The sequence below is a fragment of the Grammomys surdaster genome, unplaced genomic scaffold (genome assembly GCF_004785775.1).
Source record: "Grammomys surdaster isolate TR1022 unplaced genomic scaffold, NIH_TR_1.0 125561, whole genome shotgun sequence".
Classification (NCBI taxonomy): domain Eukaryota; kingdom Metazoa; phylum Chordata; class Mammalia; order Rodentia; family Muridae; genus Grammomys; species Grammomys surdaster.
Window position 1 is genome coordinate 490525 of NW_021620408.1, and position 12541 is coordinate 503065.

General features: G+C 43.8%; 1 protein-coding gene across 2 annotated transcripts in view; it reads right to left on the bottom strand.

The window, feature by feature from the left end:
- The window catches only part of Dhx35 (DEAH-box helicase 35), a 70689-nt gene extending 58441 nt beyond the window's left edge, over positions 1 to 12248 (bottom strand). The window contains exons 1-2 of one of the 2 annotated variants that reach the window (XM_028786571.1): positions 12131 to 12248; positions 5609 to 5742 (exon numbers count right to left, since the gene is read on the bottom strand). Coding sequence is in view for 1 of the 2 variants with exons in the window: in XM_028786570.1 (XP_028642403.1) it covers positions 5609 to 5742; positions 12131 to 12170 (174 nt within the window). In the remaining variant the exon portion in view is untranslated. The remainder of the gene's footprint in view (positions 1 to 5608; positions 5743 to 12130) is intronic. The other variant, XM_028786570.1, reaches the window with a different exon arrangement.
- Between the last annotated feature and the right edge of the window lie 293 nt (positions 12249 to 12541).

Sequence of the window (12541 nt, forward strand, 5' to 3'; positions counted from 1 at the left end):
TTAATTTCTTTTTTTTGAACATGAAATGCTTTTTTATAGCATGTTTTGAACTATAGAAAATATATTGGTCTACCATCTTGGGAAAAAAAAAACAAGTGGCATTGCTATGCTGTCAGCAGCCCATATTTCTTTAGCATTCTGCCTACTATATTAATATGTGAGTATTATATTAATGCCTTCCAGTCTTGAGGATGACTACTAAATTTTTAGCTACACATATCTGATTTAGATGACTGAAAGGGGGAAGGAAAAGACAAGAAATATGTGTCTGCCTGGGTCAGATATTTGAGGACTCTTCCTAAAATTCCATCTTTAAGGAGACAGAAAGATAGCAGATCACCCCTATTCCTCTCTCTATTGAAAATCGACTTGGATCTTCTCACTGGCTGGGATACAGGCTGAGTCATGTAATGATTTAGGTCAATTTCTTGACAACAAAATAAATACATGCATTGTCAGTATTCTGTTAATACGCAAAAAACTTTGAGATAGAAACCACACTGACAGGGCAATAGCAATCCTACTATTCATTAATATTGTTTAACCTATAAAAATGGTTATCTCCAGGAGTCTGCTGCACATTAAATGAATATTATGTTATATTTTTCTGTATTTTAATGAACTTGTTTCAAGTTAAAAATTGAAATGTCCATTCTCCTTATTGTGATTCCCTTTATTATAAGTTTTAAAATTCATAATCTCTTATTTCTCTTCACTAAGAATTTACTTCAAATGTAGTCATATGAGATACTTTTATGCATTCATTCTGTTTCTTTCACAGAAACTCAATTTTGCCTGAAAGTACTGTTATCAACCCAGCTTTATTTTATTACTTAATAAATTATTCTTTAATATCTACATTTGACATTTTATAAGTAATTTTGCTTGTGTGTTATCTCAATATAGTATGCTTGGTTCACATTAACTTTTCCTTGATTCTGAGGTATACAACATAGTTTTAATTTTACTAAGATGTTTCAAAAACATGTTTAATATTCATTATTAGATTCACATATTATTCAGTACATTTGAAGTTGAAAAATGGGAATACTTTTCTCTGTTCAATTCTTTTCAATGTGTGTATGTTGCTTAATAAGTGTATTTTATGAGTTCTTTTACATGTAGCATTTATTCAGGAAAAGAAGCTGTGATTTGACAGAAAGCAAGAAAGAAGGGTGTAGGGGAGAGATTGAAGGGACCAAAAGGAAAGAATAAATGATATAATTATATTTTAATTTCAAAAACTATAAAAACTAATATTTTCCAATCCTGTTCTAAATAGATGCTTGCTTGCTTTATCAAAAATGTAGCTGAATACTTTACCCTTTTCCATTTATTTATTTATTTATTTATTCACTTTATATCCCAATTGCTGTCTCCACTCACAGATGCCCTCCCTGGACACTGTCCCTCCCCCAAACCTCACTCTAATTCTTTCTGAGAGGGTGGAGGAACCCCTGACTATCCCTCTGTCCTGGGATATCAAATCTCTGCAGGGCTGGGTGCATTCTTTGCCTCTGGGACCAGAAAAGTCAGCCCATTTAGGAGAATGGATTCCACAAACAGGCATCACCTTTAGAGACAGCCCTGCTCTCCCTCCCCCACTCCAGGTGTTGAGGAACCCACATGAAGACAAAGCTATGCATCTGCCACGTGTGTGCAAGGGATCTAGTTCTAGCCCCTGTATGCTATCTGGTTGGTGGTTCAGTCTCTGGGAACACACAAGAGTCTAGGTTAGTTCACTCTGTTGGTTTTTCAGTGAAGTTCCTATCCATTCAGGGCCTTCAATTCTTCCCACATACACTCTTCTGTAAGATTCCCCAAGCTCTGTCCAATATTTGGCCACGGGTCTATGCATTTGTTGCAGTTCTCTACTATCTCTCAGACGACAGGTATGCTAGGCTCCTGTATACAAGGATAACATAATTTTATTAATAGTGTCAGGGATTTGTGCTTGTCCATGGGATGGGTCTCAAGTTGAGCCCATTATTGTTTGGCCATTTTCTCAGTCTCCGCTCCATCTTTGTTCCTGCTTTTCCTCATCTTTGTTCCTGCTTTTCCTATAGACAGGATACATTTTGGGTTGAAAGTTTTATGCGTGGGTTGGTATCCTTAATCCTCCCCTGAGGGTCCTGCCTGGCTACAGGAGATGGTCACTTAGGATTTCCTATTGCCATTACTATGATTGCTATGCGTCTCAGCTAGAGTCACCTCCATAGACCCCTGGAAGTCTCTTCAATCCTGAATCCCTAGCATGTCCTAGAGATGCCCCCTACTCCAACCTTGTCCCATCAGCTGCAGATTTCCATTCATTCTTCTAGTTCTCTGATCCTCTCTCCTGACTTTCCCCACACTGTATCTTAAACATCCCTCCCACTTCCCTTTTCATCCCCTTTCCTACCATATTTCTTCCCTCCATCTGCCTCCTATGGCTATTTTATCCCCCCTTTTAAGTGCTATTAAAGCATCCTCCCATTGGTGCTTCCTTCTTGTCTAGCTTCCTTTGGTCTCTAGAGTGGACCACGGGTATCCTGTACTTTATGGCTAATATTCACGTATACATTAGTACATAATATGGATCTTCTTTTAGGTCTTGTTCAGGATGAAAGAGTAAACAGTATAATTATAATTTAATTTCAAAAATATAAAAATTAATATTTTTCCAATCCTGTTTTAAATAGATGCTTGGTTATCAAAGATGTAGCTGAACATTTTCATGCCTTAATTTTTCTAGGTATTATTTCATTTCTTTCAAACTTAATGCTACACAAAGGACTATCTAACATTTGGTTTGGATAATTTTGCTTTTGAACTGAATATTGATAGTGATAATTTTTCTCTTTTCATAGTCAGAAATTATTTGGAGATTAGGCTGGGTATTGTTCAAACAAATATGTGAATCTTAAAAAAATATTTTCAGCTTTAATTAACATACAGTCACTTTTAAACTCTTCAATAGTTCAGTTTCATGTCACAATACATACCAATGGGAAACTGGCAAGACAGACATGTTTAGACATTTCATAGAACAGAAGAAAAGAGAAAGAGAAAGAGAAAGAGAAAGAGAAAGAGAAAGAGAAAGAGAAAGAGAAAGAGAAAGGAAAAAAATTGAAAGAAGGTAGCATACACTGATGGAGAGGACCAGTGAGTCCAGGTGCGATGGCACACACCTACAATCCCAATACCTGGAGGCTAAGGCAGGAGGGAGGGAAGCTGACTGGGAGGCCATTGGTTCAGGTTTGGTTTGGCATTGAGTTCAGAGAGGAACAGGGGCTGTACTTGACCTAGGAGGCTCCAGCGGGTGCTGCATTTGTAGAAAACCAGACAGCACACACGAGATGATCTGGACAGGAAGCTTCATGTGCTTTAGTCTAACATGGCCAGACATAACAAGGAGATAGCTGGTATGGAGACAGGTTGACAAGGAGGTACTGTCACCAGGCCTTGTGAACCTGGGAATGCCCATGAGGACAGGAGTGCACATCAGATGGGGGCTGGCAGGCACAGATGCCTTTCAAAGCAGTGTCCATACCCCCCACACACAGGGAACAGCTTCAGAGGAAAGTCAAGGGGAGGCTGCCTCGGAAATGGGCTGAGGAAAGACGGGTGCTGCTTTAGTCAACTTCTGTCCACTGTGGCTGGGGAGGCTGGGATCAAGGCCAGGATCTTGCCCTGCCTGGCTAGGCTCCACCACAAACTTCCTAAAGCTACCTTCACATTTGGTCTGAGCAGGAGGAGAGGTGAGAGAGGCACTGTCCTCCTCCCCGTCCACATCCATCTTCACATCTTTCAAGACTCCAGCAGCACTCAGGCTCCGCTTAGCTTTCCGTCAATAATGTACCTTAGATCCCTTCCCTTCTCAAAAGGCTCAACTTGTTTTTATCCAGGTTTCATCTCACTTACACGACAGTTAGAAAATGATTGGCAGAGAAAGGTCGAGGTCTGCACACACTCAGTAAACAACCACTTCCTTGTTCTTGGGTAGTCCAAGTCCGACACCTTATAAACACCACACAGGTGACCTCATCCAGGCCTCATAGCAATCCTACAAGGCAGGTGCTATTGACCCATATCACAGATAAGGAACTGGAAGCTTACACTGGTGAAGGAAGGTTACCCAGCACATGACTGGTAGAACAAGGAGGGACCCTGAAGTCTACTCCAGTCTCAACGCTTCCTCATGACTCAAAAATGGTGCCCCTCAGTGGTGAGAAAGCAATGGTCATCTCATGTCCTGAGGGTCCCACACAAATATCCCAGTCACATACAAGGGATAGCTCCAGTCACCTGAGGATAAAGCCCAGACACGAGTAGGCTGACTAAAATGTTTAAGGTCACCTGAAAGTCCAACCAAGGCGACTTAGCTAAATTAAGAAGGCTGCTGTTCCACATCTATGTGAAGAAAGAACACATTAGTAGAAGGGTGTTACCAGCAGTGTCTAAGTGAAAGGAACCCAAATCTTAGTGGGGCTGATACCACAGCAACTCAGGAGACTGAGGAAGAAGATTACAAGTTCAAAGCCAGCCTGAATTACACAGTAAGTTCAAGGCCAACCTAAGCAATTTGGCAAGACACTGTCTCAAAATAAAAAATAAAAGAAGTGCTAGGCATTTGACACAGCTCAGGGGTTGAACACTTGATGGCACACCTTAGATTAAATCCTCAGCACCACAAAAAAAAAAAAAAGGAAAAACAAACAACAAACAAACAAACCTTGACATCTTCCACACAGCTCTGGGCAGCAGAAAGACCAGTTTATACATGCTGTTGGCCACGCCCACACAAGTCATTCCAGAGACCCCACATGGAGGCAAAGTTCAAAACTCAAATGCTCCAGAGGCTGAAATCAATATTCACCATTCACCAACAACATTTAGCCACCTGTGAGCCTACTTTCTGACTGAAAGGGTCACCCACATGAAGCTGCCAACAGATCCATCAACAGTGTCCATGGTACAGAAGAACGTCAGTGAGAGCAAAGAGGTTCTGAATGTGCTCAAGTTCATGCACTGGCCTCTGGCGAGCGGAGTATCTGATTGCCATCTTAACTGTACTCATAGTGTGGAGTGTCTGGTAATCCCCTAACTCCAGCACTGTCTCATTAAGTATTAAGAGTACCTTACAATCTTTCCCAAGGACAGATTCTCAAATTACCAATTAACCCTGCTAAATACATCTCTTAAAAGAAAAAATTCGCCATATGTTGATAATATGTTGACCTGGAAGTTCACTGTGTGACTGTGTCATTTTCTGGACTGGATATTGTTTGTAATTGAAAGCAACGAAAAGGAAAAGAGAAAGGCCTTCCTGCTCCTTCCCATTTCCTATATGCAAAATAAATGCAAAATATGCAAAATAATATGCAAATAAAGTCTTCAGGACTTCCCAGTCTTAAGGGGCGCCTGTTCCCTGCCTTCCTCTCTTCCCCCTCCCTCTCCCAACACACATACACAAACAGGCACGCACACGCACGCGCACATGAACACCTGCCTGCATATACGCACACACTAGAATGAGGTAGGGCTCCTGTAACACTGTCACTTGTAGAACCATTCCATGACAGTTCCTTCAGTGACAGGCTCAAGGTGGGCCCCAGGTACGCCATACCTTGAACACAGGCAGCTTCTGCCGCTGCTGCTCTATGGAAAGTGCCGCGTAGGGATTGTAAATAACGGTTGTCCCAGAGTTCTCAGCAACACTTTGTCTCTCTTCAGAAATGCTGACACCTGGCCCTTCTGTACCTGCAGCAAAAAAAAAACCTGGTTTTCAGATTCTGGTGTGTTAAACAGAAAAGAGTGTGTAAAAGTTATACATTTTCTTTTTTTTTTAATAATTCTTTTTTTTTTAAGATTTATTTATTTTATGTGAATACATTGTCACTGTCTTCACACACACCAGAAGAGGGCATCGGATCCCATTAAAGATGGTTGTGAACCACCATGTGGTTACTGGGAATTGAACTCAGGACCTCTGGAAAAACAGTCAGTGCTCTTAACCACTGAGCTATCTTTCCATCCCAAGTTGTACCTTTTCAAAGCAGATATACAAAGAAAACAATGCTTTTGATTTCAAATTTATAAAAACTTTGGAGCTTTAAAAGTTAAAAAAAAAAAAAAACCTAGGGAGGTGCCTGACAGAACACAAGAGTTATCCCTGCAAGCTCCAGTGCAGAGTCTAGAACAAAGGGCAGGACGGTCCTACTGGGCCATCTAGAACTGGGTCCTACCAAATTCTGAACAGAGTGAAAGAAACCCAGTGGGAATCTGCCAAAGACAAAGCCTGTGGACCAGTAGGCAAGACTCAGAGAGAACAGGAGCCAGGAGCTTAGGCTGCCACCTCACCTCTGCATCTCTTAACAAGTTCAGGCCTGAACCTTCAGGCCAAGGGGTAGTTTTTCCACAGGCGCTGATGGCCCAGAGTTCAGCCTGCAGGTAACTGCCAGCCATTCAAGCACCTATGAACAAGTCAGACTGCAAATGCTTCACTGCAAGCACTGTTCTAAGCACTAGAACCCAGCCTCGGGCAGCACGGATGCAGACTGACCCTCATGGATTCACTGCCTCTCACATGCTGCCTCCCAGTAACTTGGTATAATAAGAACGACAGGTAAATGCCATGGACTGAAATGAAAGAGACTTGGAGCTCCAGGTGTGTGCTGTGTACAGCAATGAGGGGGTTCTTTATATTGAACCATGGGGGACACACATCCCCCTTAGATACAAGGCCTACCCTGATCCAACTGCCCACAGCTAGAGTAGTTACATGGGAAATGGCAGTCCAAGAAACATTACAGAGCAAATTAAAACACAGACAGCCACAGCACCTTTCTCAGAACAATGACAAATCAAGACGGCAGATCCTATGGAGAAGTTTAGGTCCCATATGATGAGCTTTTCTTTCTTCTCATGCCAACCTGTCTCTGTGACCCAAGGTCAGAACTAGGTTAAGATACAACTGAGGCTGGAGAGAGGGCTCAGTGGTAAAGAGCACTTGCTGCTCTTGCAGAGGACCCAGGTTAGTTCTCAATTTCCACATGGACGATGGCTCACAACCATCTGTAACTCCAGTTCCACGGGATCTGACACCAGGCGTGCACATGGTACACAGACACACATGCAGTCAAAACTCACACGCATAAAAATAATACTCTAAAACAATAAATTAATTAAAAGATAGGTAGGGGCTGCAGAGAGAGCTCAGTGGTTAAAAGCAGTTGTTTCTCTTCAAGAGGACCTGGGTTCGGTTCCTAGCACACACAAGGTGACTTACAACTGTCTGCCCATTAACTCCAGTTCCAGAGAGTCTAACGCCCTCTTCTGGTTCCATGAGGACTAAGCACATGCACATACACACATGTAGGCAAACACACAAAATATAAAATAAAAATAAATCCTTTGTGTTTTGTTTGGTTTTTTCAAGACAGGATTTCTCTGTATAGCTCTGGCTGGCCTGGAGCTCACTCTGTAGACCTGGCTGGCCTCAAACTCAGAGATCCAACTGCCTCTGCCTCCCAGCTGCTGGGATTAAAGGCCTGTATGAACTTCTTTCCAGAAAAAAGCAAGAATATGATTCATCTGAACAGAAGATGCTGGGTCTGCAGACTCCTAGAAGCAAGTTCAAAGCTCAGCAGCTTTCATCTCCAGTCCTGATCCAAGTACTTTCAGGAGAACACAGCTGCCAAAGAGCAGGGAAGTGGGACACTGCTCCATCTGCCAAATGTTAACCTCCCTTCAACCAGAGAACAGAGAGAACAGGGCCTGGACCAAGGCCTGGGCTGGAAAGCAGGTTTCATGTCCTCCTGTTTCCATTACTATATTCCACTCAAACTACAGCAGAGAACACAGTATCCTCTTCTGCCCTGTTTTTGTTCAGAATACCCCTTTTCTTAAAACATTTAAACCATGCCATTACGTACATCTGGAGTATCTGAATGCTGTTCCTGTGAGTTCTGCATCCTCCCACACACTGGTTCACAGCCCTCCGGGGCCCTCTCTTGTCTAACCTACAGCTGTTAGGAACTTTTACAAAACAGCTGCTGTACGGATATGTGAGCTTTTCTTCTCCTTACAAAAGACTCCATTCAGCCAAACCGGAACCCCAGGCTGCTTACACACCCCACAGCCCACTCTGTTTATGGCAGTCTTTAAATTGGGAGTGTGTGCCTTGCTTAAGGAAGTAGCATTTTTGCAATTTTCAAAAATCATTAATGCTTTCATTTCCCCATCTGTGAAACAAGGCTGACAACAGCACCCAATTCAGAATCCCTTCTAGGGTGTTGGATTCCCTAGAGCTAAAGTCATAAGCAGTTGTGAGCTACTCTGCATGGGTGCTAGGAACTAGGGTTCTTTACAAGAACAGCAAATACTCTGACCAGAACCATCTCTCCAGCCCTACAGCACAATTCTTACCATGAATCAAGTGGGGAAAAAAATCCTCAAGCAGCTCAATAAAGCTTTTGCAAGGCACATGGATACCCACCAGTAAATACTTATTAAGTGAGAAAATGAAAATGGACAGGCCCTTCTGACCCATGTGTGCCAGAGAATAAAGTGAACATTGTTTTCTGGAAAAAAGCTCAGGCGGATCACAGAAGATCAGTATACCACACTACTAAGTTAGAGACCACAAACTAGTCATTTAAGCTCTCCATGTACACTATGACTAAACAGTTTTAAATGGTTATTGTCGTTAATGACTTCTGATGGGGAGATGTTTCTTGTCAGTTTGGTTTTATTAGACAGGGTCTTGAAACTCACTACAAAGCCCAGGCTAACCTTGAGCTTTCAATCCTCCTGCCTCAGCCTCCCAAGTGTTGGAAATACAGGCGTGTACCACTACACTCAGAAAAATATTTCATTTAAAACATCAACAAAAATTTTCCCATTTAAGAGCCAAGTTTGTCCAAGGATCTGTAATCCCAGCTACTCAGAAGCCTACCTCAGGAGGATCACAGAGTTAGAGCCTGCCTAGGATAAGAGGTAGACCGTGTCTTTTTTAAAAGAAAAATTCAGCAACTCTGAACTCATACTGTAACAATCAGGTGGAGTGTGGTACTGCATATGGAAGTTCCGGTGTACCTCTTCCTAGTGTACACATCTCCCCAGTACACACACAACCCTTCAGTCCACCACATATTAGTCCATTACACACCTCACATTATGTAGTTTGTCTAAAAGGCCCTGTAGTTATCAGAGCCTCTGACTTTGGGCCTACAAGACATGCTTGTGATTCCAAGATCTGACCTTACACTCAGCTCCCAACCACCTCCCCGACCTGCATAATCCACAACCCATTTCATATCTGGAACTTTTTGCTCATCTGTGAGAATATCAACTCACCAAAGAGATGTTGTTACTAGCTGATAAAATGCTGTAAGAGAAAGTGACTTCCCAGGGCTCAGGACCCACTGAAGCTACTCAAATCTCAGTGAATGAAAACTATATACCTGGGCTAGTGGATCCCCAACTAGTGATGCATACTAATAGCCCCCCAAATGTTAAGAATACTGCTACCTAGTTCCTGATTTCTTGACAATAATAACATAAGGACTGAAGTTTGTTTTTTTTTTTAATTTTCTAAGTGATTCAACAATACAGCAAAATTTGAAACCCACTTACCTAGGCCATCACCCCATCCAGACCAGCTTACCTATATAGTCACCCCATCAAGACCCCACTGAGCTCGACAGTTACCCTGTCCAGAACACAAGATTATTACTGACTTTACTTTCTCTTCTCTTTACCTCTAAGTATCTAATGGGCCTCTCCTTGTTGGCTCCCAGGCTAGAAGTGAGGTTCAGCATCCATCCTGGATTTTGGTAGCAACCTCTTTTAGGAGTAGCCTTCTTAACCATACCACTGCTGGGATTAAAGCAGGGAGCTCAATTTTTTAAAATTTACTTAGAGTGTGTGTGGGGGTGTGTGTGGGAGAGAGAGAGAGAAGGGGGGGAGAGATGGAGGGAGGGAGGGAGAGGGAGAGAAACAGAGAACACACATGTGGAGGTCAGAGGACAACTCTGTAGAGTCACTGCATCCACCCTTACATGAGTTACGAGGATAAGGCTGGTGTCATAAGGTTCTCACAGAAAGCACCTTTGCCTCTGAGCCATCTCACTGGCCCAGAAGCTCAATTTTTTTAACTCTCGAAAGACATTTCACGATGAAGTCCCTTCCTACCTTTCCATCATCTCCTGTCACACCCCAAAATATACTCACATATAAAACTATCACAGTACTCCATTATGGGGAGTTTGGGGACATCCTTAAGATACAAATCCTTTCGATGGCCTGGAGAGCCATTCCCTACCTCACCATAAACAAACCATAACAAACTTGCTTCACCCCTCAGTGTTCACTCCAAAGCCATTACCATCTCTACCACGCAGTCAATTCTTCACAGTGAGCTTTCCCTCCCTCTCCTATGCTTTTCTATAATTATAACAGCTGTGTATCTAGTACCATGGGTGTTTTTGTCCATTGTTTCATTTAATCTTCACAACAATCCTATTATGACAAATTACCGGTAAGAAAGCAGAGACTTGGAGCACTTACGGGGCTCTCAAGTTACCAGGTTAATAAGTGGTAGGCAGGGAAGGCACTGCAGTCCGGTACTTGAGGCCATCTTCCTTATCAGCACCCTTTCAGCCTTGCTTAGCATCTCTTCTCACGGACAAGTAACTTCAGAGTCAATTGGGAGAGCACACCTTGAGAGCTGGGACCAGGTATGTGTTCATGACCTGACTGACTACAGAAGTGTGCTCTCAATATACCAGATGAACTAAACAATGGGACAGACTTGTAGAATCTTTCCAAGTTCTTTAACCAAAATGGTACCCTGGTCTGAGTTCTGACAATTTATCCAAGCCTCTATTAGACTTAACTTTTTGGTCTGCTTATAAACTCTTGAATAAGTAAATGATAACTCATTACTTATTGGGGTGAACAATCAGCTGATACCTGGAAATGCTGAGTCATGAAAGTGAAGCAAACAAGAGAGACAAGGTTATGTCTTTGTGGCCCTGGTTGTCCTGGAATGTAGACCAGACTGGCCTCAAACTCAAGAGATCCTCCTGCCACTGCCTCTCAAGTGTTGGGATTACAGCCATGGACTACCATACCCAGTTCAGATTTTTTAAAGAAAGAATTATGTGTCACTTTCGTGAGTTTATTTCTCTGATACTTAGGCACATGGTCAGATTTCCAGGGACCAGCTAAAACACTCTTTAAAAGTTGCCCCTTGTTGCCTTTTCTGTCTCTAACTATCATCATCATAATACAATGTATACACCCAGATCTTCTGGAGTGCAGGTGGAGGAGAAAAAGGGAAATATGTAAGAAAAACTAAGGGCAGAGGCTGACACCAGTTAAGAAACAGTGGTTTGGTTTGGTTTGGTTTGGTTTGGTTTATAAGAAAGGCATAAACAAAAGGAGGCATCCTACCTACACAGAGAATGGTCTGGTACGTATAATTCAACAAGAGAACCTGACCTGAGAAAATGCAAAAACAAAGGATTTTGTGATGGAGACTTGTTAGCCAACAAAACAGGAAGAGTGACAGCCAATAGGAAGGAGGGCGTTCACTTTGTGGTAAACATTCAGAGTGGGCAAGACCTACCCTAAAACACTGGAACACATTTTCTCTTTTATGAGACGTTTAGTCGGACCACACACTCCTGACTCAACGCCCACGGGACAGGTGTTCGTATTCTGCCCACTTCCCAGGTAAGGGGAGCAATGCTCAGAGGAACTGCACGGGTAGCTCAAGGTCCTCCACCTAGTACTGCAAGGAAAGAGGCAGACTTGAACCTGGGCACTCTGACTCCACAACCCAAGCTTCCAAGCCATTGGGCTGCACCGCCTGTCGACCTCAATGCAGCCCCAGGGCATCAGCAAGACACACATGAGTGCTTCAGGACTCGACATCTGAAGAGGGGCGGAGGAGGATGAGAAACTCGAACAAGGTCACCAGAGTTTGCGACCAGGTTAGGGAGGCCTTGACTTCCTCCGGACCACCGTGGGCTGCAGCATCCACGCGCGCAGAGGACTGGTGCCCAAGCCCTCCCCGGTCAGGCGGGTCCCCAGGCCGAAAGTCTCGTCGCCGCATCTACCCAGGCTCCCTGCCGTGCCTTACCGGGTTTCCAGAATTTCACTGGTCCCAAGGGCGCAGCCATGCTGGGGTGAAAGGTCACGAAGAAGACTCCGCACCTCTAGCCCCGCGCGAGTCCCTCAGGGCTCAAGGGGCGTGGCCCACGAGCAGCTCTGCCGGGGCAGCGGGTGGCGGGTGGAGCCAAGCGAACCCACGCCCCCTGGCGACGCCCACTTCGGATCACGTGACCCGAAGCTCGCTTCGGCGTGTCTTTGAGGGCCGCTCCTTGGCCCACGTGATGCCGCGCGGCCATATTGGCGCTGGGATTGGCTGCTCTACCCTGCCAAGGAGCTCTGGCTTCCCACTAACTTCTAGGAATGCGCTGCTGTGTTCCCGGGCTGTCACTCACCGGCGTAAGAGTGTACGCAGAGGCCGGGCTTCCCTGGTGAACTGAGA